General features: G+C 42.4%; 1 protein-coding gene and 1 long non-coding RNA gene across 9 annotated transcripts in view; one reads left to right on the top strand and one right to left on the bottom strand.

Annotated features, from left to right (window-relative positions):
- The window catches only part of dip2ca (disco-interacting protein 2 homolog Ca), a 193,527-nt gene that overhangs the window by 156,297 nt on the left and 11,501 nt on the right, over positions 1–25,729 (top strand). For 6 of the 8 annotated variants that reach the window (XM_027289051.1, XM_027289045.1, XM_019267391.2 and 3 more), the window contains 13 exons: positions 234–348; positions 3,806–4,007; positions 4,092–4,201; positions 11,206–11,286; positions 11,567–11,690; positions 12,822–12,943; positions 13,782–13,893; positions 13,999–14,108; positions 15,928–16,058; positions 16,143–16,311; positions 16,396–16,566; positions 17,826–17,855; positions 19,377–19,438. In XM_027289051.1, the coding sequence (XP_027144852.1) occupies positions 234–348; positions 3,806–4,007; positions 4,092–4,201; positions 11,206–11,286; positions 11,567–11,690; positions 12,822–12,943; positions 13,782–13,893; positions 13,999–14,108; positions 15,928–16,058; positions 16,143–16,311; positions 16,396–16,566; positions 17,826–17,855; positions 19,377–19,438 (1,539 nt within the window). The remainder of the gene's footprint in view (positions 1–233; positions 349–3,805; positions 4,008–4,091; positions 4,202–11,205; positions 11,287–11,566; positions 11,691–12,821; positions 12,944–13,781; positions 13,894–13,998; positions 14,109–15,927; positions 16,059–16,142; positions 16,312–16,395; positions 16,567–17,825; positions 17,856–19,376; positions 19,439–25,729) is intronic. The other 2 variants (XM_027289029.1, XM_027289036.1) reach the window with 2 other exon arrangements.
- On the bottom strand, positions 22,147–25,024 carry LOC113747823 (uncharacterized). Its single transcript, XR_003463916.1, has 3 exons — positions 25,006–25,024; positions 23,736–23,765; positions 22,147–22,199 (listed from the first exon to the last, which is right to left on the bottom strand). It is a non-coding gene; the product is annotated as an uncharacterized LOC113747823 (long non-coding RNA).

Here is a 25,729-nt window from a genome sequence, read left to right as displayed (position 1 = left end):
GTTAATGCATAAACATGTTGGATGGAGTCATAGTTTCATGTTTTGGATTAGTATCTGTAGAGACACTTCATGTTTGACAGTTTGACGCGCAGCAGAGCCGACAGGAGCCTTTGTTCCCTCGATTGTCTCCACGAGTATTCGCTCTGTGACGCCGATCACCGGCTGAAGTATTCCCACTCTGCGATGTTATCGAGCTTTAACAGCCACGTCGCCGCTGCGTGTTTGTGTTTCAGGATAGCCGTGTTCTCCATCACCGTGCTTCACGATGAGAGGATCGTGGTCGTGGCAGAGCAGCGGCCCGACTCCACCGAGGAAGACAGCTTCCAGTGGATGAGCCGAGTCCTGCAGGTATGCACAGGTTTTATATGTACAGTATATACACATTATGCAGCCAGTCAGGCAGTATATAAAGCCTGAGGTATCTCCTTCCTCTGTGCTTCTTCGCACTGCTGCACCGGCTCAGCTTAAACATGTACAAACACTGGAAACAGATAAAAAATAAAACACGAGTGTCTGCTGCCTGAACCAACCCCACGAGGAGACGCAGTTAAATCGAGTCCATAAACCGGACTGATGAAGAGGAGTCGTGTGTTGTAAAGGAGGACAAAGAGGACACTGCGTGTTGTTGTTCTACGACAGATGCTTGGCAAACGCTGGCCAGTGATTTCAGATGCTGCTTTCACGACCTTATTAAACTCCTCCTGTGAGAACGAACGCAGCATCTCTGCCTTTGCTTCGTTAAACTTCCCGAGTTATTGCAGAAAGAACAACGGTTTTGTCATTAAGAGAAGAGGACATGAGGGTTCTCGGGTGTTTAAAGCTTTCAGCATGAGAACTAAAGGCTGAAGCTGGCCCAGATACCAGAGCACCAAACGTGGATTCATCCACTGCAGAAAGTAGTCCCAAACAAAGGAACTATTCCCTCGTGTCACTCAGCTTTACAGGTTTTATAATAACTGCATCTATCATCATCTATCTTAGATTGTAACAAAGACGAACATCCGTCTACAATTAGTTTAAAAACATCTACGTTTACGACCAGCTGATAATAAACCTGATCAGCCGTCAGTAATCAATACTCAGCCAATAATCAAGCCAATAACATCAGACAACCTTATCGTACTTAACAGTTACCTAGTGTTTCTGTAGCGTTGACAGAACGTTCCAAAATAAACATATTATCAGTCTGAAGTAAACTAAAGCTCCCTGCGCTGTCCCTTTAAGAAATATGACACCTGAACAATTTATTTTACGTGTCCGTAAAAAAACAGAAACACGTAACTTTACAAAACTTGTAAAACTTGACCTGCGTTATTTCAGCGTTAGACAAGCGTTGTTTCAGCGTTAGACAAGCGTTATTTCAGCGTTAGACAAGCGTTATTTCAGTGTTAGACAAGCGTTATTTCAGTGTTAGACAAGCGTTATTTTAGCGTTAGACAAGCGTTATTTCAGCGTTAGACAAGCATATTTTAGCGTTAGACAAGCGTTATTTCAGTGTTAGACAAGCGTTATTCCAGTGTTAGACAAGCGTTAGTTTAGTGTTAGACGAGCGTTATTTCAGCGTTAGACAAGCGTTATTTTAGTGTTAGACAAGCGTTAGACAAGCGTTAGACAAGCGCTAGACAAGCGTTAGACAAGCGTTATTCCAGTGTTAGACAAGCGTTAGTTTAGTGTTAGACGAGCGTTATTTCAGTGTTAGACAAGCGTTATTTCAGCGTTAGACAAGCGTTAGACAAGCGTTATTTCAGTGTTAGACGAGCGTTATTTCAGCGTTAGACGAGCGTTATTTCAGCGTTAGACGAGCGTTATTTCAGTGTTAGACGAGCGTTATTTCAGTGTTGGACGAGCGTTATTTCAGCGTTAGACGAGCGTTATTTCAGTATTAGACAAGCGTTATTTCAGCGTTAGACAAGCGTTATTTCAGCGTTAGACAAGCGTTATTTCAGTGTTAGTTTTTAGCATTTTACCGTAATAAATACAATATAACTTTTCATGATGAAAAACTGTCAAACCATGACAGTAAAAGACACGACCTTTATTTATACACCGTGTTTTATATTCGACACTGTTAATTATACAGTAAAACACTGTGATATTTAACGGCGTGTTTTACTCTCATGGTTTGGCAGTTTTTCACCATTTTATTTTTACAGTGTACCCAGTTTCCTGCTTCCTGTTTGGTGCTGAAGCGAGCGCACGAAGCAATAATATATAACGTTTGATTTTATTGGAACGGCGCGGCGAGAAAAAGATATTTCCACCTCAGCAGCCTCTTTATTTCACGAGCTGATTATCCTGCAACCAAATCACTGTTGATATTCGGTGGCTCGCTCCCTCTCGTGTGATATTACTTCATTAAAGATGAAACTGTATATTTGTGAGCTGTTTTTCAGCCTTCAGTAGGAAACAGTGCAGCTGTGAACCACAGACAGAGCAGAGAGGCTGGAAAGTTCGGAGAGACGGGCTGGTGTGTTGTTGTTTTTTGGTCTTTTGGTGGGATTCGTTAACAATAAGAAAAGTATTGAATAACAGCAGACTGATGCTTTAACACAAACCAGCTCAGGGAAACTGTCACACAGCAGACAGACACATTTTAACAGGCCACCACACACACCACATCTCAGTATGTGTTACTGTACATTCATTCAACAGATACAATCTCAGTGTGAACTCCAGCTCAGATCTCTCTAAGCCGGCGCAGAGACTGCGGTGAAACCATAAAAGCCGTCTGCGTTTTTACTGCTGCAGTAAAACCAAATCTCTTTATTCCTTCACCAGCGCAGATACCGCCCGGCTGCTTTTTTTCCGTTTGGCTCGTCTGGTTACGGACGCAGTCAGCGTTTTAGATCGAGGCCGAGATGATGGGATGTGATGTAACGCCGTGTGACAGACACTGAAGAGGCTCTCTGCTGTTTGACATTAATGTTTGGTCGAACTATGACAAAATACTGAAGATGATGGAAAACGTACAGTCTGAAATAGATTACACTTATATATGACGTTTATTAAATACTGACTGAAGTAATATGATGAGGAATTATTGCTGTGATGGCGTTAATTTAAATCTAATTTAACGTTCAGTCAATCAAAATTCAACCATTTCACTTAAAACAAAATACTTGAATTATTTTCAGCTCAGCTCCAAACTTGAAAACGTCCTGATAACTTGAACTCCATCTTTATTTGCTCTTTTTTTTTTCAATCTTCTCTTTTAAACATTTGATTCATTAGATGATAGATAGTTAAAAGATTGTGATAGACAGCTGGATCGTTAGTGTCGATAAGTTGATACAAACTGCAAATATTTTTCAAATGATGCTGCCTTTTTTTAAATAAATGAAACATTTCTATTAAGTTAATTCTTAATTACAAAAGTACAACCAAAGTACTTCACATTCATTCATTTAAGATGATCACATCAATATTAATTATATTTATATCCACTCATTCATGTGTTCATCTTTTAGTATCCGTGACCTGTAGCCTCTTTGTTTTTAAGACATTCCCGTACGATTCTTCTACGATCTGAGCATTATAAATCCTTTTTCCTGAGGTTTAACTCAACAATTATGTAACAATATAAGTCATGTTCTGTAGATATTTTAGCAAGTGAAAGCAATAAAAGTATCATCTCAGAGTAATCTTACTTGTTGTTGATATCTACGCACACTCAGTTTTTATTTCTTTGTTGCACATTTAAAGAACTTTAAAGTTTTCAGAGTTTCCTGATGGACGCTGAGGTGAACTGTAGCTGCCGTTAGCTCATGTTAGCTCAGTCTGTCCCGTGTGTTTCTGACCTTTGCAGGCGATAGACGGCATCCATCAGGTGGGGGTGTACTGCCTGGCTCTGGTGCCCTCCAACACTCTGCCCAAGACTCCCCTGGGTGGCATCCACCTGTCAGAGACCAAGCAGCTGTTCCTGGAGGGGGCGCTCCACCCGTGCAACGTGCTCATGTGCCCGCACACCTGCGTCACCAACCTGCCCAAACCCCGGCAGAAACAACCAGGTAGAATATCGGCCGATTACGAGATGATGACGTGGAGCCGAACATACCGTCTCACATCGTCCTCTTCCTCTTCCTCTTCCTCAGAGATCGGTCCTGCGTCTGTGATGGTCGGGAATCTGGTGTCGGGGAAGAGGATCGCTCAGGCCAGCGGCAGAGATCTGGGTCAGATCGAAGACAATGACCAGGCAAGGAAGGTGTGTGTGAGATGGGGGGCGCTGCTGGTTTTCACCATCATCATCACCAACATCACACACACACACACACATATATACATGTCTCATTTGTTTGATCATCAGTTCACATATTAATTTATCATGACATTGCATCATCGTTTGAGGCAGCAAATCTGTCTTTGTGTGTCGCTTTGAGACTTTCTTTACAAAGAAGAAAGGATGCATGGTGTCATTTTCTCTCAGCTTCCTTCTCCACATTAAAAGGCAGATACCGAAGCCAATAAAAGTGAGTAAGAGGAGGAGGGGAGAGTCAGTGAAAAACAAAAGCCAGAGAACACAGAGGACGGAAAATAAGAGACAGAGCTTCACGAGAGGCAGAAAAATCAGGCGTGAGGCGAGAGAAGTGTGGACCGGAGAAAATGAGAAATGCCGAGAAAACACAGAAAAAGAATAAACGAAGTCGAGAGAGTGATGTGGAGGAGGTGTGTTACTGACACAACTGATTTTCTTCTTCTCTCGTGCTGAAAATGTCATCAGTTCCAGCGTCAGGCAGCCAGCGGCTCTGTAGCCTCTAACGAGAAGAGACAGAGCCCAAATAACAACCACCTCCACCTCCACCTCCACCTCCACCTCCACCTCCACCTCCACCTCCACCTCCGCACGCCGGGAGGCTGCAGCAGCAGCAGCCGGTGTCATCGCGCTGCTCGTCTGCCAGTTTGTCTGAGCGTCGCCAGGCAGACAAACGCTGATGAACCTTGTTATGTGCTGCAGACTAAACTCCCAAAGCCCGTGTCTGTTTATTAGGTCGTTCAGGGAGAACTGTTGCCTTAAATTTGGCATTTAAAGGAGTTGTTTCTGTCTGTCTGTTAGCTTTGGCACAAGGTCTGAATGATTTACACGCTGCGCCATTAACCGTGTTTCCGTCCAAATGTGTCGCCAATTTCAAGAAATTTGGCAAAAGAAAATGAACGTTTGTTGATGTGATCATGATGGGATGCAGCCGCGATCAGATGGATCCTGCAGAGAAATTCATATCTGAAGAATAGGACCAATCAAACCTTCAACTCTCAAAGTTGCTACAACTATATTTTGGTCGTTCAGAGCTCCACACGTTAATCAGCTCAGAGTTTCTGATTGAAAACAAACACGTGGAGCTCTGAACAAACTAAATGTAGCTCAGGCTGGAAACTACATACCAGCATCAGTATGAGAGGCGCTGATGATGATGTGGAGCCGAGAAAGAAAAATAACTTCTCTGCATAGAGGAGTCTCATCAAATCTAATGAATATAAATACACTAAAGAAACAAGTTTTATTTATTATTCACCACCAAGTCCAAAGTAGTCAGCTGTCGGTTTAAAGACGTCGTTCTTTTTTACTGTAATTTTTTAATCTGTCTCACCACTGAGCCAAACGATGTTATCATAGGATTATAATCTGTTTTATGTCTTATAATATTATAGAATTCATCAAGTGGTAAACTAATATTCGAGACATTTTATTTGTGAGCTCAGGTCTGATTTTGTCTTTCCAATCAAACTTTTCTACGATACTTAAAATTCACGGAAACACGGCACCTGTTCACCTCACAAACGTACGGAGGCTCGCTTCGATTAGACGTTGATGGACACGCCTGCCCTGTTTTTCAGGTGTTGCGCCCTGAAAGTTGCTGTCTTCACCTCAAAAGTTGACGTTATAGGATCGATATAAAAAGGAAGGAAGCATGAAAAGTCCCGAGTGAACAATTCAGCTGTGAAACGTCAAGGAAGCTGAAAGCTTTTCCTCGGGGAGGAAAGCGTTTGCAGTGATGAATCTGAGCTCTGTCCTGGCTTTGCTCTGCTGCTCTTACAGTGAATCTCCGTCAGTTGGTGGAAATGTTGCTGTTGGTTCTGGACGGTTGAACACTGACGGGCCTGACGCTTTAGAACCGATGACATCACGTGTCGTATCTGCACACTAGCAGCTGTCGACTGTCTGAACCTGCAGACTAATCATGGGAAATACCCCCGTATCAGCGACGGATGACGGAGGCAATGTTGCATCTAATCAAATATTTTGAGAAATCTGTTCTGCCGTTTCAAAACAGCTGAAATGAAACTCGTATTCCCGAGGCTTCGTGCCATAATTACAAGTCCAAACAGGGCGATGGTATTGGTGGTGATTAGCTCAGGCGAGGGCTGATGTGTTTACTCCTCCGTGTTGAAACGGTTTAATGGAATCTGGCAACTTTTTCTCAGCCGATGAAGCGTCGGGAGGTCAACGTTCCCGCAGAATGAGTCGGAAACGATGAGCGAGTTTGGTTTAATGTGTCCGGTGTCGTTACTTCTCACAAGGTCAGGAGGGGGAGCGTCGTTCAGAAATGAAATTTAGGACTAAATCTTGCCTCCGTGTGCTCTGAATGTCGATGAAGTTGCTTTCGTTGCTGTTGCTGCTGCTTATCCTCGTCATCAGTATCTCCATCAGCTCATTGATTCATGTCTTCATCTGTGTGTTCATGCATCCATCACTGCTTTGTACAACTCCACATCCTCCTCCTCCTCCACGTCCATCTCTGAAAACCAAGCCCTCTGTGTGAATGAGCTCCTCTTCCTCTTCAGACTGTTGATGCTGCTTTTGCGATTGTTTATATTGAAATGTCGAGTGTGTGTGTGTGTGTGTGTGTGTGCGTGAAATGTGATTTACTTTGAATGTCCTCTCAGATTCCTCGTCCGATAACATTTATTTATCTGGAGACGTCTGACTGAGCTCTGAGCGGCTGCACATCGACTCGGTTTCACGGCCTCTGCAGATTCTCCAGAGTGTTTCCACATCAGCTGCTCAGTTAATAGAAAATGACTGCGCCAGGTGGTTTGTTACACAGAACAATGTGGGAAGTAGTCATTGGAAAAGTACGGGCCAGGTGATTGGACCAATAAACCGATCAACGAACCGTCTAACGTGCCCGGAGAGCAGAAGCATCTTCTCCATCTTCAGCAGCCGCCGGTTTTGTTTTCGGGTTTTCTAACAGTCACATTGTTGCTTACACCACGTCTGGACCTCGCGCTGTAGCTGGCAGTAGATCCTCAAAGAGCTCGAACACAAAGGCGAACCTCGAAACCTGGAAAGACGGATTCTCCCGTGAGCTTCGGTCTTGAAAGAACTGAACAAATCAAATTTAAAAATGAAACTTGCTACCTTATATATCATAACTCTGAAGATTCACAGTTCTTGCTTGCTCGAAGACATTCAACAATCATGCACAATGAACTCATGATGTACATGATGTTGAGCCGAGCTCCAAAACTTTTGGAGGCTGGAAAAGAATGACATGTCAAATGTGACAGATGAATGAAGTCTGAGAGAGCAAGTGTACGTGAGGGTGGATTGTATTATTTAATCTCAAGGTAGAAGAAGTCCTCAGATCCTTTACTTTAACGTACTACGAGGAGATTCACTGGCTATGAAACACCATCAGCGAGAAGATTGACTGTTTCCATACAGTTATTCTTAAAAAGTGTTACTGTGTCGGATTCCTCTCAAAATGAATGAAACGAGGAGGTGGAAACACGTCCACGTTTGTCCACAAAACTGTTCCACTCACTCCAGCGTCGTCGTTCTTTGCTTCCGATTTTCAAACTTCTGTTCTGGACGCGTTGAGTTTCGTACAAATGATCCGCTGTTATCACTTTCTAAATAAACCCGTCAGGTGGTCGACGCCTTGAGTTTCAGAGAAGCGATTGTCACGTCTGATAACGACACGAGATACGACGGAGCTGCGAGACTTCAGCGCATTAACACGAGAATCCAACACCGACACTCACAGACTTCACTGTACGAGAGCAGATTTCTATCTGACGTCTGGAATTTAAAGAGAACAACTCACACACACACACACACACACACACACACACACACACACACACACAGTAGCTCTTTGTGTTGGCGTTTATCATGCCCGGCCTCTCTGTCAGAGATAACATGGTGTTTTATCTGCAGGCAGGTCCCAGTTTATTTTATCTCTGGAAGTTTAACCAGCGGTCACAGCATCTCGTCCAGCACATACCACGTCACGGACATAAATTTGATTCTGTGATGGTTAAAAACACAGAGAGTAGTAACCTTTGATGGTTCAGAAGTCGAGGAGCATTCGGTTTGTGGTTGGATGGAGGCATGTTCTTGTTTTGGGCAGGTTAGTTGCTTTAGTTGCTGTCAAACATTTCCAATGGGAAACTTTATGTCGCTCTATGCTCTCTTCAAACACCTGACTTCAATGACAGAACAGAACTTGTACCTCGTGGAGCACAGGACAGGTTAGTTTGTTTCTGTGGCTTCGAATATTAAATGGTCAAAAAAAATGTTGGATTCACCGATGGCGCCGCCTTCCGGAGCACTTTGGGGTTCAGTATCTTGCCCGAGGACACGAGCGAACCATTGATCATCTGGTTAACAGTCGACCCGCTCCACCTCCTGAGACACAGACGATAGTTCAGATGCAAATTCACGTTTCCGTTGATCAGGAGAGCAACTCCCGTGTTCTGCCAGGTGACATAGAGGGAGTCTGTTTGCTTTGGCACTGTAACGTGGTGAAATTATTCCAAATACAGAGTGCACTTAAACTGAAACTAGTTCACCTGCATGCTGGTCCTCCTGATAGAAGTTTTAAAGTCTGGGCTGCTGATTTAAGATTTCAGGTTTAGTGGGAGCTGTTGAATCATTGTGTATCTCATGTTCCACAGTCAGATCATGTGTGACTCAGTGGTTATTTGGAGGCACCTGTGGGTGCTGCTCGTTCATGCGTGTTCAATCATGACGCTTTGGCTCGACGCCTCCGCCAAATGTTCGATTTTGAAAGCGTGAGTCAGGAGAGGAAGCAGACTTTAATTGACTGTTCTGAAAGTTTTAATGAAAGAGAATCAGCTGAGTGATGTTTTCATCACTTAAATCTTAAAATCTTTTAACCTCCCGCCCAAGAGAGTTTCGGTGCATGAAGCCGGCGGTGAGTAGACGAGAGTCGACTGCTCGAGTTTAATCGGTGAAACAGGAAACGTTGGCCGATGAGGAGCCGAGTGACGTGAAGAGTTCCCAAACAACAGAATCACCCAAATTAACAATCGTGATTACTGACGAATTCGTCTTTGTGACAGACTTCATCCTGTATCAAACTGAAATGTGGAAAATCCCTTTAGTGACAAATTGGTGAAGAATTCTCACCAAACTGCATTTCTTTAACCTGGCATGTAGTAATCGATTTTATTCAGCAAAAACAGAATACACCTGTACATGTACATGTACTGTATACCTGTTCAGTACCAAGCAGCTCGCAGACCCAGCTACAGATGAGCTGCTGGATTATTTATCAGTTAAAGAGCCGCTGGGGGAGACGAAAAGCGGAGCTAAAAGCTGGGTGAATATTTGATCGAGACACAAACATGACTCCAAGTTCTTAATGAATGAGTAAATAAGCCTCAAGAACAACCTGAAAAATCAGTGCTGCAGCTTTGAAACTAACGTGACTCGTCATTAGTTTTGGGGTAATTACCAATTCTTCAGTTTTTATTAGTTCATCACCTCTGCATTACTCCCTAACACAAACATTGCATTCATCACGAGAGGTTACTGACGTTTCCTTCAAAGGTTTTTAGAAACGACAGAACTTTATTGAGGCGATGCTCCAACTACTAATAAAGACGTTTAACATGCTGATCAGAAAACCCATGAAACTAATCACTAAGTATAATAATTATGTTAGTCGTGTTGGTCAGAACAAACAGGTCTGAATCTCGTCCTGTTTGTTCTGCACCTGCATGAATGTGAAGTAGCAGAAAAGCATCACGGTTGTTTCAGAAACAAAGGTTCAACATTCGAGCAGAATAATTCACTTTAGAACAGCCGGTGTCAGTCGGTGCAGTACAAATCAAGCGCGCCCAGAGTCCTCCCAGACGTGACGAGCACGATGCAGAGCGGAGGTCCACTTGTGTTTTTTTTTTTTGTGTGTCAATCCTCATCACCAACACACACACACACACACACACACACACACACACACACACAGAACAAAACGTAACATGAATTACACTCTCTGAGATTCAACGCTCGGCAGCAAACGCTGAAAAATTCATGAGGAGCAGAAACAAACTCGCTCTCTGTTGATTTGTTCTCTCCTCCCTTCTCTAATTTCCATCTCTCTCTCTCTCTTTTCTCGTCTGCTGCTGTAGAGCAGGAAGCCGTGTTACCGCACTTTGCTCTCCGGCTTCCATCAATTTTCTTTCTCTGCCAAATTAAATGAAAGACCCCGACACACTGCGAGTCACCCAGCTGCCAAAAAATGCATCGTATCAGCATTCACTGTCAGTATTTCAACAGAGACGGAGGCAGCTATTGACCGTCAATAGATAGCTCAATGTCAGCCCGCAGTGTCTATATGAAGACGAGTCCTTAGCACGGACTGTATAAAACATGGCAACCTGTCAATCAAAGCGTCCACGCTCTTAATCCTGCATAACTTTAAGCCTTCAATATAATGTGAACAGGTGAGTTGTATATAAATTCACCCTCAGTACAGTTGTCATGAACGGGGAAATTAGCTACAGAGACCAAAACTGTTTTTTGTACCAGGCTGTAAACATGTTTATTTCTGCTGTGAAACATGGGGACTTATGGAAACTGACTCACTTCTGGAGCCAGCCTCAAGTGGACGTTAGAGGAACTGCAGTTTGTAGTAATATCCGTTATTTAAATAAGTAACTAACTGTAACTTAGTCCTAAATTGTAATCAGATTATCGCATCGTATCTTAACACCTAAGACAGAAGAAGGTTTCAACCCTCAAACTTTGAGTCATTGAAGAAGAACCTGAACTCTCTTTATTCAGCTCGTCATCTCAAGTCACATGACTTTAAGTCAGAAGGAATAAGATCTTCTGGTACTCGCCCTGTTAGCCGCCTCTCATGTTTTCAGAGTGGATGTGTGTGTGTGTTTCTTATTGAATATGTGTGTGTATGTGTGTGTCGACCAGGCTCACGTTCCTTCATCTGTTTGTGTTTTCAGTTCCTCTTCCTGTCCGAGGTTTTACAGTGGAGAGCGCAGACCACTCCAGACCACGTCCTGTACACACTGCTCAACTCCAGGGTAAGATGTGTTTGTGTGCAGAGAACAAGAATTATTATTATTATTATTATTATTATTAATATTATTTCTCTGCAGTTTGTAGATGAGATCTTGTGTGATTTGGCTGCAGCTGATGCTCACGTTCGTTTGCATAATTGCGATATGATCCACCGGTTTGTTTACAGCTGTCCAGCGCCGAGATGCTGCAACGGAAAATACAACATGACATCTGCTGATACACGCTGCTGATTGAAAGTGTCAATCATCTTTCTGTGTGTGTGTGTGTGTGTGTGTGTGACAGGGTACGATAGCCAGCTCTCTGACTTGTGTTCAGCTGCACAAGAGGGCCGAGAAGATCGCCGGCATGCTGGCTGAACGGGGCCACCTACAGGACGGAGACCACGTCGCGCTGGTCTACCCTCCAGGTACGCTGCACCTTTAATCTCCACATGTTGCGTGCACGCTCATATTTTTGCAGCGACACTGAAGCCATTTAAAGTTATTTAGATTTCAAAATAAAAGCTGATTCTACCCAACAAACATTGCTTGCTAAGTTTTCACAGTAAGACAGATTTGTAAACCGCGTTTTATAGCGATCCAAAAGTATGTGGACACCTTTTTAGTGTAGTAGTGAGATCCAGTGAGGCATCCACAAATCTCTAGGTGGGTGGCTCAACCCCTGGCGAGTGTCCTTGAGCAAGATACCGAACCCTAAGAGCAGTGGCCAGAGCCGGCAAGTGTTCTTCCAGTGTCGTGTTGGCAGCGTGTGGAAACTCTTGCACAAGTCCTGGTCCACAAAGAAAGAATTGACTCGTCTGCATAGATACTACACCTGAACTCCGTCCAGCACCAGTGCTGGGACCGTTCTGATGCTGTTGTGGCTAAATTGGAGCAGCCAGCGTCCAACATCTGGTGGAAAACCTGAAACCAGAAGAGTGGAGGCTGATGTAGCTGCAGGTTAACGCTCACGTCAAGTCCAGTCGCCCCAGATTCAACCCGTGTAATGCTTTTATTACTGAGTTTTACATGATTTGAACTGAAGTGACAGAACTTTGCAATGATCCTTTAACTTGGAAACGAAAACAAACGAGGAAGGACACGACAAAGACGTCCAACTCAGCCGGGCGGTTCGATCGAAGAGAAGCGCTGCAGGGAAAATTAAGGCGAAGAATTGTAATTTCCTCCGGAGAGACTCGGAGCCTCGTGTCCGCCGTGGCAGGACGGACGCAGCCATGCGGGTCGAACTCCCCGACGCGAGGAGATTGTCTTAAAGCAGCGTTCAATTAATCGCCTCCAGAGTCCACCGCTCGATATTTCACCTCCTCCCCTCTGAGTGTGTGACACAGTTTCTCTTTTTTTTTTCACTAAATCCTCTTCTTGTCGTCTCTTCCCGTGCTTCCCTTCGTCTTTCTTCCTCGTGTTTCCATCTATCCTCATTCCCCCTCCATCTTTCTCCCCTTCTTCCTTTTCCTCTTTCTCTCTCCTTTCACTATCCACATCTCCATCCTCCTTCCTTATCCTCCCTCCCTCCTCTCCTTCCTCTCTTCCACCTCTAGGTATCGACCTCATCGTGGCGTTTTACGGCTGCCTTTACGCCGGCTGCGTACCGATCACGGTGCGGCCGCCTCACCCGCAGAACATCGCCACCACGCTGCCCACCGTCAAGATGATCGTGGAGGTAAAAACTTAATTCACAAAGTCAAATTGCAACATCTAGGAGAGGATTAGTCACAATCTTTACAACTAAAGTAAGTTTCCAATCGCTATTTTAATTTAATCCTGAATAAAAAGTGAACAGAAACTTCAGAAATTAACAGAAAAATCCTGTTCATACACATAAAAACAATAGTACATGTACAGCTGAAATACTAACCGAGGTACAAAGAGTTAAGAGGAGCCTCTACTGAAGGAAGCTCGTAGTTTTTCCAGTTTACGTGGGAGGTTGTGCCTGTTTCCAGTTCAGTGGAATTAATCCGTGTGTCAGAGAGGGTTGTGAACTTCATCACAGTGGAAGTGTGTTACAAAAACCAGATCGTTTGGGGCATAAGCAGAACAACGTGTGTCCCAACGAGGCAGGGAAGACCCCACAAACAGTCGAAGGACTGAGGGCGATGCACCACCCTGAACTAAGACCAAGACCTGCTGCATACAGAGTCCACATCCATTGGTGCCCAGACTTATATCTAATCAAGTAGACATATAGTTCTAGATATTAACCCCTAGACGAAAGATCAACAGCAAAATCAAGAGTTGAATCTGTCAGGTCGTCGTTATTCTTAGGAATAACGGAGCGAAGGGGCGAAAGGATTCAGAGGACAGCTTGCAGAAATCAGGAAACCAGCCAACAGTCTGGAAAAATAAGTGCTGTGAATAACGACGAGGCTATTTTAGGAGAGCTGGCAGGAGGTCGGAGCTGCAGTAACCGCTCCGCTGTAAATCTCCCGGACAGCTCGCTCTTCCACGCAGCTGCACGACGCAGGACGTGATGTGATGTTGTTTTATTCCGTGTCGTGCAGGTGAGCCGCTCGGTGTGCGTGATGACCACGCAGCTCATCTGTAAGCTGCTGAGGTCGAAGGAAGCCTCGGCCGCCGTGGACGTCCGGACCTGGCCTCCTGTCCTGGACACAGGTACGAACGATGTCGCACATTTCCTCTTACTAACTATGAAGACTGTAAAATATCTGCTAGACGACTTGTGACAAACTGACGGACCCTCGTTGATTTTCTTTTTAGACGATTTGCCAAAGAAGAAACCTCCTCTGCTGTATAAACCGTCCAACCCCGACACCCTGGCCTACCTGGACTTCAGTGTGTCCACCACTGGCATGCTCGCTGGAGTCAAGGTAAACACATTTTGACACCTTAACGAGGCACAGTTAACGAGTTACCCACCTTAAGAGCCCATTTCTGGAAATTTACCAGAAATGTTTCACCGCTTTGCAACCCTACATGTCTACAGACTTTAAATGACTCTGATTGGACAGTTAGGGGTTCGACATTGTCCTGTCTGTTCATCAACCCATTTATGTTTTGACATTTGAAGAATTAAGACTGATCGGTTTGATTAACGCTGATTAAAGGTCAAAATATCAAAGATATAATCCTGTAATTACAGCGCTCACGTGTTTCTGACTGTTGGAGGTGTGCAGAGAGGTGGAGGTGACATTTTAAAGAATAAAGCGACTATTGATTCCTGCTGCAGCAAAAACAAACCTGCATCCTGTTCTCGGTTCATTGTTTCTCTGCCACTATTCATCTGCTGCGAGACCTTTTCTTGTTTGCTCTCTAATCCATCCACGTTGAAACCTTTTTGTTTCTCGGCTCACAGAGAACACACTCCTTATACAACAGTTTGTTTTTCAGGCTTGTTTTAAAGGGATCATTGATATTGTTATTCTCTTGAGATGATGATGAGATCTAATGTTGTAAAAAAAAACGACTCAAAGTTTGAGGGTTGAAACCTTCTGTCTGTGTGTTAAGATACGATGAGATAATCTGATTACAATTTAGGACGAAGTTACAGTTAGTTACTTATTTAAATAATGGATATTACTTAGGGGGTCGACTCTAACATCCACCTGAGGCTGGCTCCAGAAGTGAGTCAGTCTCCATAAGTCCCCATGTCCAAATGTCCAACTTCACAGCAGAAATAAACATGTTTACAGCCTGGTACAAAAAACAGTTTTGGTCTCTGTAGCTAATTTCCCCGTTCATGACAACTGTACTGAGGGTGAATTTATATACAACTCACCTGTTCACATTATATTAAGGCTTAAAGTTATGCAGGGTTAAGAGCGTGGACGCCTTTGACTGACAGGTGGGTCATTCAGCCGCCTCAGGGTCTTTGGTGATATTTAAAGTCAGGACGGCTTCAAATCGTCTCTGTAGAAACTTGTAGGTGACGCCACATGTACGCCGTCCAATCTTTTTTACTGTCAGTGGACAGAAAATTAACTTTTATTATATTTCCCACAGATCACTGAACTCAGATTAACAGATGAACTCCTGACTCTGTCTGTGTGATGTGTTAATATTTCCATTCAGGACATTTTATGAGTTATCGGTCTCACCTTCAGCGACCTGAGATAACGGAGATTGAAGATGATAGCAGACCTTCGACAGACGAGGCTGCATGCTGAAATATTCATTTCTCTATTATACACGAGGCTTCACTTCTTTTACTCGCTTTAACATCAGAACTGAGATTTATTCTTGTGACTGTGACGATAACGTTCACACCATGTGCTCACAATTAAAACAAAAAGCCTCGTTAATGAACTCTTTGAGAAACAAACACAGTATCAGTATGTTTCCTCACGCGCTCGTCCGTTATGTTTAATCACCGTTCTTAATGAGCAGATCAGTCAATGCTACAGCGGCCGGCGCCGGTGCCAAAAACACAATGCAGGAAAACAAGGCGGTCGATTCATCCGGTCACTGCTGCACCGAGGCTCCTCATATCTGGAGATTTGTTATGCTAATCACTGCGCTGCGGCCACATTTCCTGTTAATTAATCGCTTCCAGCTGCAGCAGGGCGCGAGGTCCTGACGAGGTTTTGTTTGGTGTGTGTGTGTGTGAGTGTGAAGAAGCAGGGAAAGATCACAGAAGAACACAGACCAGTGAGACTCTGAGATCTCATGTCACGTGTCCGTCTGTTTCAGATGTCTCACACAGCCACCAGTGCCTTCTGCCGCTCCATCAAGCTGCAGTGTGAGCTTTACCCGTCCAGAGAGGTCGCCATCTGCCTGGACCCGTACTGCGGCCTGGGCTTCGTCCTCTGGTGCCTTTGCAGGTCAGACAAACATTCACATGAAAACTTGAATCAGTACCACAGCATCATGACTCCACGCTCACGGCGCCGCTCGTCTCTCTGCAGTGTGTACTCAGGTCACCAGTCCATCCTGATCCCTCCGTCCGAGCTGGAGGTGAACCCGGCTCTCTGGCTGTCGGCCGTCAGTCAGTACAAAGTCCGTGACACTTTCTGCTCCTACAGCGTCATGGAGCTCTGCACCAAAGGCCTCGGCCTGCAGACCGACTCTCTGAAGGTAAAACAGGTGGAGGAGGATTTGTACAGCGACCTAACTAACACGAGTTAACAAACACAGATCATAACTTCTCGTCCGCTTCAGTCTCGAGGGTTGGACTTGTCTCGGGTGAGGACCTGCGTGGTTGTGGCGGAGGAGCGTCCGAGGACGGCCCTGACGCAGTCCTTCTCCAAACTCTTCAAGGACCTGGGACTCCACCCTCGAGCCGTCAGCACCTCCTTCGGCTGCAGGGTCAACCTGGCAATCTGCCTGCAGGTCAGTCAGACTGTCACCTCTTCGTCCTCGGTTGTCTCTGCTTCCATTTCGCATCTTTGTGGTGAGACGGGGGACGTTTCCGGGTGTGACGCGGTGGCTGGATTCTTGAGAAACTAGAGATACGTCAGCTGATGCTGACCGTAGCTGCTTGTTGTGTTTGTCTGTAGAAATCAGGCTGAGCATTGGTATATAAAAACTGTTTTAGAGTCATTAGAGTCTCTATTCTCTGTTTTGATGGAGGCTAAACATGTCCAGGGACCTGTCTCTGTATCAGACGCACCAAGATGAAACTTCTATCCATCTCCCCCAAAATTTTGACATAAATTAGTAATTCTGGTCGAAGTTTTGGGTGGATGAAGAGCTACAACTTTCATCTGTGGAAAAAATACCAATGTAACTTGGTGCTTTCAGGGACAGTGGACTCATCTCTGTCTTTCCTAAGGTCCCAACAATTTAAGGTTTGCAGGTTAGCTGGTAGACCAAAGACCTGCAGTGCTGGTACTGCATTGAAGGTTTACAGTGTTTTCACTCCCGGGCTCTTCAAACCGGCACATTTCTGGCTTTGAAGTATAAATAAAAATACATGGATGTGAAAGCAGAAAGGACCAAATGCACTTCTTGCAGATGTGCGCCATTACGCCGACGACAGCGATACGTTTGTGGGTAACCGTACGACCGGTTCCAGAGAGCTAAGTGGTAGTCGGACGTAATATAATTAAAGCCAGAATCATTCTCTTCTTCTTCTGTCTGCTTTCATCCAAACAGTTTATGAAACATTCAGTTTTTTTGTTTTGTTTTGCAGCGTCTTCCTTCCATTTCAAGCCGATCATCACATTTCAGCTATGATTTGCAACCTTAAGTCGAGTTTTGTGTCCATGCGTAAAAGTTTTGCCACTTCTCTGTTCTGGATAAATTCAGGTCTACATGAAGAGTTTTAAATTTTAATGAGAAGTGCAGTGTTGTTGTTGTGCAGAGCAGTGATTTCTAACTGCATGGCTCACAGCTTTAAAGTCAATAAGCTTTAATATTACTCAGTATATTTAACTGAACTCTTTAACATAAATGAATAAACTATTTCTCGCAGCTACACTAACATTTTCTTCAGTTCTGACTGCTTGTTTTGTTTCTTTAAGTTTTCCATTTTTTGACATTTTTCTTCCTTCCCTCCTCCTTCCTTGTTTTAATCATAACCCCACCCACATATCTCATACTTGGTTTTGTCTCCACCCTCCCTCCTCCACCTCTCTTTGCTGCTGTAGCCTCACAGGCTGGGAAAGCTTGCTGACCAGGTAGGGAACCACCATAAACCCCCCTCAACCCAACCACCATCACAACCACCTCCACCTCCACCCTACTGCCTGTCAGCACATCACTCATCAGCTGGCTTTTTAAAGATTACTCCACTGAAAATGCAGATTTTTTTTTTTTACCTTCAGGGTTGAGAAGCTTCGTTGTAGATGAGAGGAGCCTGAATTCACAAAAGTTAAAGCTCGGTCAAATCTACTGAGCTACGAAGCATCTTAAAGGGGTTTCAGCCATCAAGCTTTGTGTTTACAGGTTTTAGCGAGCGTGACTTAAAGTTGTATAAAGCTTTAAGTCGGTCAGACGTCTGTAGAGTTTGAAACAAGTTTGAAAAAGGAAAAAATCTGATGTGAGTGGAGTTATAAAGAAGTTTGTTTACCAGACCTCCTCAGTGTTGTTTGAGGGGCATTGTGGGTAATGTAGGCACCAAGAAGAAGGCTGCATGTAATAAAAAAAGATGGATAGATATTTTTGTCCAACAATGCTAAATCGCTCCGACAAACTGCTTCATGAATGATTGTGTCGAGTCTTATGAGATCAAATCTGAATGAAGATTTTAATTTTAATTTTAGTTTCTGTTTAGTCGGAACATGATAAAGTTTGTAACCAGTCAGGGCGGGCAGTACAAACTGATGACTGTTTGTCAGGTTAGTTATCTGTGGTGGTAAGCTTTCATGAATTTCAGGACCGAGCACAAATTCTAAATATTAATGTTGAGTCATAACAAGCACAGGAAGTTGAAGTTGTCTCTTTATTATCTCGTGGACTTGATGCCGTTTGCCATTCTGTGCTCTGGGTGTGGTGCTTCTGACTCCCAGCATGCTGCTGTGCGTCCAGTGGTGGGCTCTGGAAATTGTTTTTATATATATATATTTATACATATATATATCCTGAATCACTTCTGAGAAAGAAAGGGGGATGGAGGGGTTGGTGGAGGAAGAGAGAAAGGTTGGAATGGGGGTCTTTCCTTTTCCTGATCAAAGTTTTCACTCACGTTCAGCTGATTTCTACGACACGTGCCGACTTTAAATCATTTTCAGGGTAGCTGTGTCGGCTTTGCCACTAAAGAGTTTAATCACTAAACTACGTCGTCATCACCCCTGTCTTCCATCTTTCCTTCCCCCGGCTTGGTTGGTGTCACCTTCCCCTCTTTTCTTTCCTCTAAAACTGACTTTTTGTTTGCACGTCCACTCAGTAGAATCTGATTCTAGAAAGCTTTTTTCTTCTTTTAACGTTGATTTTATCTGAATCTGTTTTTTCTAAAATCATCCCACCGCTCTCATCGCTCCCACATTGTTCTCCTCACCATGTTGTAGAGGGTTTTTTAGGGGATCCCATCTTTGCTCTCAAACTCAAAGCTTTGTCTCTGTGAGCACTAATGCACGAGCATCCACCGCGCCCTGGTAGGAGTAGAAGTGGAAGAAGTTTTGGTCATACAGTTGAACAACAGTCATAGAAAAAGAATGTCACATGACTGTGCAGTAACTGTTGTTGTCGGTGTTTCTCAGGGCACCTCAGGACCCGACCCCACGACTGTGTTTGTTGATATGAGAGCGCTGCGGCACGACAGGTGAGTTCAACACGAGATAAATGAGTCATCACTTCATTCTTAATATCTCTGCTTTGATGAATCATGTCAGAGCTGATGGTGTACAAGATGCCGGCCACAAACATTTACCAAGTGTGTTACTCCAGTTATGGGTGATTGTTATGAGCGTGTGTAGAGAGAGGATTGAAAATCCTTAAACCCCAAAATTCTGATTTTTTTTCTTCAAAATTCTGATTTTTTTTCTTCAAAATTCTGATTTTTTTCTCAAAATTCATTTTTTTTCTTTCAAAATTCAATTTATTTTCTTAAACATTCTGATTTTTTCTTCAAAAATCATTTTTTTCTCAAAATTCTGATTTTTTTTTCTTCAAAATTATGATTTTTTTCTCATAATTCTGATCCTTTTTCCTCGAAATTCTGATTTTTTTTTCTTCAAATTTCAGATTTTTTTCTTCTCAAAATTCTGGGGGGTTTTTCTTAAAAATTCAGATTTTTTTTTTAAAAATTCAAATTTTTTTTCTTAAAAATTCAGATTTTTTTCTCATAATTTTGAGTTTTTTTTCCTCGAAATTCTGATTTCTTTCCTCAAAATTCTGATTTTTTTTCTTCAAATTTCTGATTTTTTTTCTTCAAAATTCTGATGTTTCCCTCTAAATTCTGATTTCTTTTCTCAAAATTCTGATTTTTTTTTCTTCAAATTTCAGATTTTTTTCTTCTCAAAATTCTGGGGGGTTTTTCTTAAAAATTCAGATTTTTTTTTTAAAAATTCAAATTTTTTTTCTTAAAAATTCAGATTTTTTTCTCATAATTTTGAGTTTTTTTTCCTCGAAATCTCAGAATTTGAGGAAAGAAATCAGAATTTTCGAGGAAAAAAAAATCAGAATTAGAAAAAAAATCAGAATTTTTAAAGAAAAAAAAATCGAATTTGATAAAAAAAATCAGAAATTTTAGAGAAAAAAAATCGAATTTTTAGAAAAAAATCAGAATATGAGAAAAAAATCAGAATTTTGAGAAAAAAATCAAAAAAATTTTTCTAGAAATTTTAAGAAAAAAAACTGAAATTTGAAGAAAAAAATCAAGAATTTTGAGAAAAGAAATCAGAATTTAGAGGGAAAAAAAAACAGAATTTTGAGAAAAATCAGAATTTTGAGAAAAAAATCAGAAATTGAAGAAAAAAAAAAATCGAATTTTGAGGAAGAATCAGAATTTCGAAGGAAAAAAAACGCAAATTTGAGAAAAAAAATCAGAAATTTTTAAGAAAAAAAACTTGAATATTTAAAAAAAAATCAGAATTTTTAAGAAAACCCACAGAATTTTGAGAAGAAAAAAATCTGAAATTTGAAGAAAAAAAATCAGGAATTTTGAGAAAAAATGATTTTGAAGAAAAAAATCAGACATGGTTAAGAAAATAAATTGAATTTTTGAAAGAAAAAAATCAGAATTTTGAGAAGAAAAAATCGTGAAATTTTTGAGGGAAACATCAGCAATTTTGGAGAAAAAAAAATCTGAATTTTTGAGAAAAAAAAAAAAAAATCAGAATTTTGAAAGAAAAAAAAAATCAGAATTCAGAAAAAAAAATCAGAATTTTTGAGGGAAAAAGTCATGCTGGACGACAGAACTCAAGAGTTTTAGGGAGGGGGTTTAAGGATTTTCAATCCTCTCGTTACACGCTCATAACAATCATCAGAATTTCGAGGAAAAAAAAACTCAGAAATTATGAGAAAAAAATCTGAATTTTAAGAAAAAAAATTTGAATTTTGAAAAAAAAAAAATTAATTTTGAAAAAAAAATCAGAATTTTTAAGAAAAAAAACCCTCAAGTTTTGAGAAGAAAAAACGAAATTTGAAGAAAAAAACTCAGAATTTTGAGGAAGAAATCAGAATTTCGAGAAAAAAAATCAGAATTTGAGAAGAAAAAATCTGAATTTTTAGAAAAAAAATCAAGAATTTTAGAAAAAAATAGATTTAGAGAAAAGAATCAGAATTTCAAGAAAAAAAATCAGAATTAGAAAAAAATCAGAATTTTTAAGAAAAAAAATCTGAATTTTTAGAAAGAAAAAAAATCATTTTAGAAAATCAATTTTAGAAGTCTGGAAATCTCAGTTATAGAGGAAAAAAATCAATTTTTTTTTTTTTTGAGGAAAAACCATGTTTGGAACACACGATTTTTGGAAAAGTCAGTTTGAGCGGAAACGTTTTGAGGAAAATCGTTTTTGGAAATCTTTGGAAACATGCAGTTTGGGAATCGTTTGGGTTTTTGGAATCGTTTTTGTTTTGTTTTTAAGATTGAATTTTTAAAATCAGTTTTTGACCCCCCACAGAATTTTGAGGAAACATCTGACTTTGAGGAAAAAACAATCGAATTTTGGAATGTTTTTGGAAAAAATCCTGTTTAATCCGATATTGATTTGAAAGCACCCTGATTTTGGAAGAAAATTTGCCTGTTGACGGGTCAGATTTTGGAGAAAAAACATCTGATTTTTGAGAAAAAAACTCGATTTTGAGGGGAAGTCATGCTGGACGACAGAACTCAAGAGTTTAAGGGGGGTTTAAGGATTTTCAATCCTCTCTTACACACGCTCATAACAATCACCCTAACTGGAGTAACACACTTGGTAAATGTTTGTGGCCGGCATCTTGTACACCATCAGCTCTGACATGATTCATCAAAGCAGAGATTTAAGAATGAAGTGATGACTCATTTATCTCGTGTTGAACTCACTGTCGTGCCGCAGCGCTCTCATATCAACAAACACAGTCGTGGGGTCGGGTCCTGAGGTGCCCTAAGAAACACCGACAACAACAGTTACTGCACAGTCATGTGATGTTCTTTTTCTATGACTATTGTTCAACTGTATGACCAAAACTTCTTCCACTTCTACTCCTACCAGGGCGCGGTGGATGCTCGTGCATTAGTGCTCACAGAGAACAAAGCTTTGAGTTTGAGAGCAAAGATGGGATCCCCTAAAAAACCCTCTACAACATGGTGAGGAGAACAATGTGGGAGCGATGAGAGCGGTGGGATGATTTTAGAAAAAACAGATTCAATAAAATCAACGTTAAAAGAAGAAAAAAGCTTTCTAGAATCAGATCTACTGAGTGGACGTGCAAAACAAAAAGTCAGTTTTAGAGGAAAGAAAAGAGGGGAAGGTGACACCAACCAAGCCGGGGGAAGGAAAGATGGAAGCAGGGGTGATGACGACGTAGTTTAGTGATTAAACTCTTTAGTGGCAAAGCCGACACAGCTACCCTGAAAATGATTTAAAGTCGGCACGTGTCGTAGAAATCAGCTGAACGTGAGTGAAAACTTTGATCAGGAAAAGGAAAGACCCCCATTCCAACCTTTCTCTCTTCCTCACCAACCCCTCCATCCCCCTTTCTTTCTCAGAGTGATTCAGGATATATATAATGTATAATAATATATATATATATAAAAAACACAATTCCCAGAGCCCCCACACTGGACGCACAGCAGCATGCTGGGAGTCAGAAGCACCACACCCAGAGCACAGAATGGCAGACGGCCATCAAGCCACGAGATAATAAAGAGACAACTTCAACTTCTGTGCTTGTTATGACTCGGTCATTAATATTTAGAATTTGTGCTCGGTCCTGAAATTCATGAAAGTTTACCACCACAGATAACTAACCTGACAAACAGTCATCAGTTTGTACTGCCCGCCCTGTCTGGTTACAAACTTTATCTGTTCCGACTAAACAGAAACTAAAATTAAAGTTAAAATCTTCATTCAGATTTGATCTCATAAGAGACTCGACACAATCATTCATGAAGCAGTTTGTCAGAGAGATTTAGCATTATTGGACAAAATATCTATCCAACAGACAACATCTTTTTTTTATTACATGCAGCCTTCTTCTTGGTGCCTACATTACCCACAATGCCCCTCAAACAAACACTGATGAGGTCTGGTAAACAAACTTCTTTATAACTCCACACACATCAGATTTTTTCCTTTTTCAAACTTGTTTCAAACTCTACAGACGTTGACCGACTTAACGCTTTATACAACTTAAGTCACGCCTTTAAAACCTGTAAACAACAAGCTGATGGGTGAAACCCCTTTAAGATGCTTCACAGCTCAGTAGATCTGGACCGAGCTTTAACTTTTGTGAATTTCAGCTCCTCTCATCTACAACGAAGCTTCTCAACCCTGAAGGTAAAAAAATAAAAAATCTGCATTTTCAGTGGAGTAATCTTTAAAAGCCAGCTGATGAGTGATGTGCTGACAGGCAGTAGGGTGGAGTGGAGGTGGTTGTGATGGTGGTTGGGTTGAGGGGGGTTTATGGTGGTTCCCTACCTGGTCAGCAAGCTTTCCCAGCCTGTGAGGCTACAGCAGCAAAGAGAGGTGAGGAGGGAGGGTGGCGACAAAACCAAGTATGAGATATGTGGGTGGGGTTATGATTAAAACAAGGAAGGAGGAGGGAAGGAAGAAAAATGTCAAAAAAATGGAAAACTTAAAGAAACAAAACAAGCAGTCAGAACTGAAGAAATGTTAGTGTAGCTGCGAGAAAGAGTTTATTCATTTATGTTAAAGAGTTCAGTTAAATATACTGAGTAATATTAAAGCTTATTGACTTAAAGCTGTGAGCCATGCAGTTAGAAATCACTGCTCTGCACAACAACACACTGCACTTCTCATTAAAATTTAAATTCCTTCATGTAGACCTGAATTTATCCAGAACAGAGAAGTGGAAAAACTTTTACGCATGGACACAAAACTCGACTTAAGGTTTGCAAATCATAGCTGAAATGTGATGATCGGCTTGAAATGGAAGGAAGACGCTGCAAAAAAAAAAAAAAAAAAGATGTTTCATAAACTGTTTGGATGAAAGCAGACAGAAGAAGAAAGATGATTCTGGCTTTAATTAATATTACGTCCGACTACCACTTAGCTCTCTGGAACCGTTCGTACGGTTACCCACAAACGTATCGCTGTCGTCGGCGTAATGACGCACATCTGCAAGAATTGCATTCGTCCTTTCTTGCTTTCACTCCAGTATTTTATTTAACTTCAAAGCCAGAAATGTGCGGTTTGAAGAGCCCAGGAGTGAAAACACTGTAAACCTTCAAGCAGACCAGCACTGCAGGTCTTTGGTCTACCAGCTAACCTGCAAACCTTAAATTGTTGGGCCTTAGGAAAAGACAGAGATGAGTCCACTGTCCCTGAAAGCACCAAGTTACATCTGTATTTTTCCAGATGAAAGTTGTAGCTCCTCATCCACCCAAAAACTTCGACCAGAATTACTAATTTATGTCAAGATTTTGGGGGAGATGGATAGAAGTTTCATCTTGGTGCGTCTGATACAGAGAAAGGTCCTGACATGTTTAGCCTCCATCAAAACAGAGAATAGAGACTCTAATGACTCTAAAACAGTTTTTTAATATAACAATGCTCAGCCTATATCTACAGACAAACACAACAAGCACTACGGTCAGCATCAGCTGACGTATCTCTAGTTTCTCAAGAATCCAGCCACCGCGTACACCCGGAAACGTCCCCCGTCTCACCACAAAGTGCGAATGGAAGCAGAGACAACCGAGGACGAAGAGGTGACAGTCTGACTGACCTGCAGGCAGATTGCCAGGTTACCCTGCAGCCGAAGGAGTGCTGACGGCTCGAGGGAGTCCCAGGTCCTTGAAGAGTTTGGAGAAGGACTGCGTCAGGGCCGTCCTGGACGCTCTCCGCCACAACCACGCAGGGTTCCTCACCCGAGACAAGTCCAACCCTCGAGACTGAAGCGGACGAGAATCATCGTGTTTGTTAACTCGTGTAGTTAGGTCGCTGTACAAATCCTCGTCCACCTGTTTTACCTTCAGAGAGTCGGTCTGCAGGCCGAGGCCTTTGGTGCAGAGCTCCATGACGCTGTAGGAGCAGAAAGTGTCGCGGACTTTGTACTGACTGACGGCCGACAGCCAGAGAGCCGGGTTCACCTCCAGCTCGGACGGAGGGATCAGGATGGACTGGTGACCTGAGTACACACTGCAGAGAGACGAGCGGCGCCGTGAGCGTGGAGTCATGATGCTGTGGGTACGGATTCAAGTTTTCATGTGAATGTTTGTCTGACCTGCAAAGGCACAGAGGACGAAGCCCAGGCGCAGTACGGGTCCAGGCAGATGGCGACCCTCTCTGGACGGGTAAAGCTCACACTGCAGCTTGATGGAGCGGCAGAAGGCACTGGTGGCTGTGTGGAGACATCTGAAACAGACGGACACGTGACATGAGATGATCTCAGGTCTCACTGGTCTGTGTTTCTTCTGTGATCTTTCCCTGCTTCCTCACACTCCACACAC

Source organism: Larimichthys crocea, chromosome II, assembly GCF_000972845.2.
Source record: "Larimichthys crocea isolate SSNF chromosome II, L_crocea_2.0, whole genome shotgun sequence".
NCBI classification, from domain to species: Eukaryota; Metazoa; Chordata; class Actinopteri; family Sciaenidae; genus Larimichthys; species Larimichthys crocea.
This window is presented reverse-complemented; position numbering and strand designations above follow the sequence as displayed.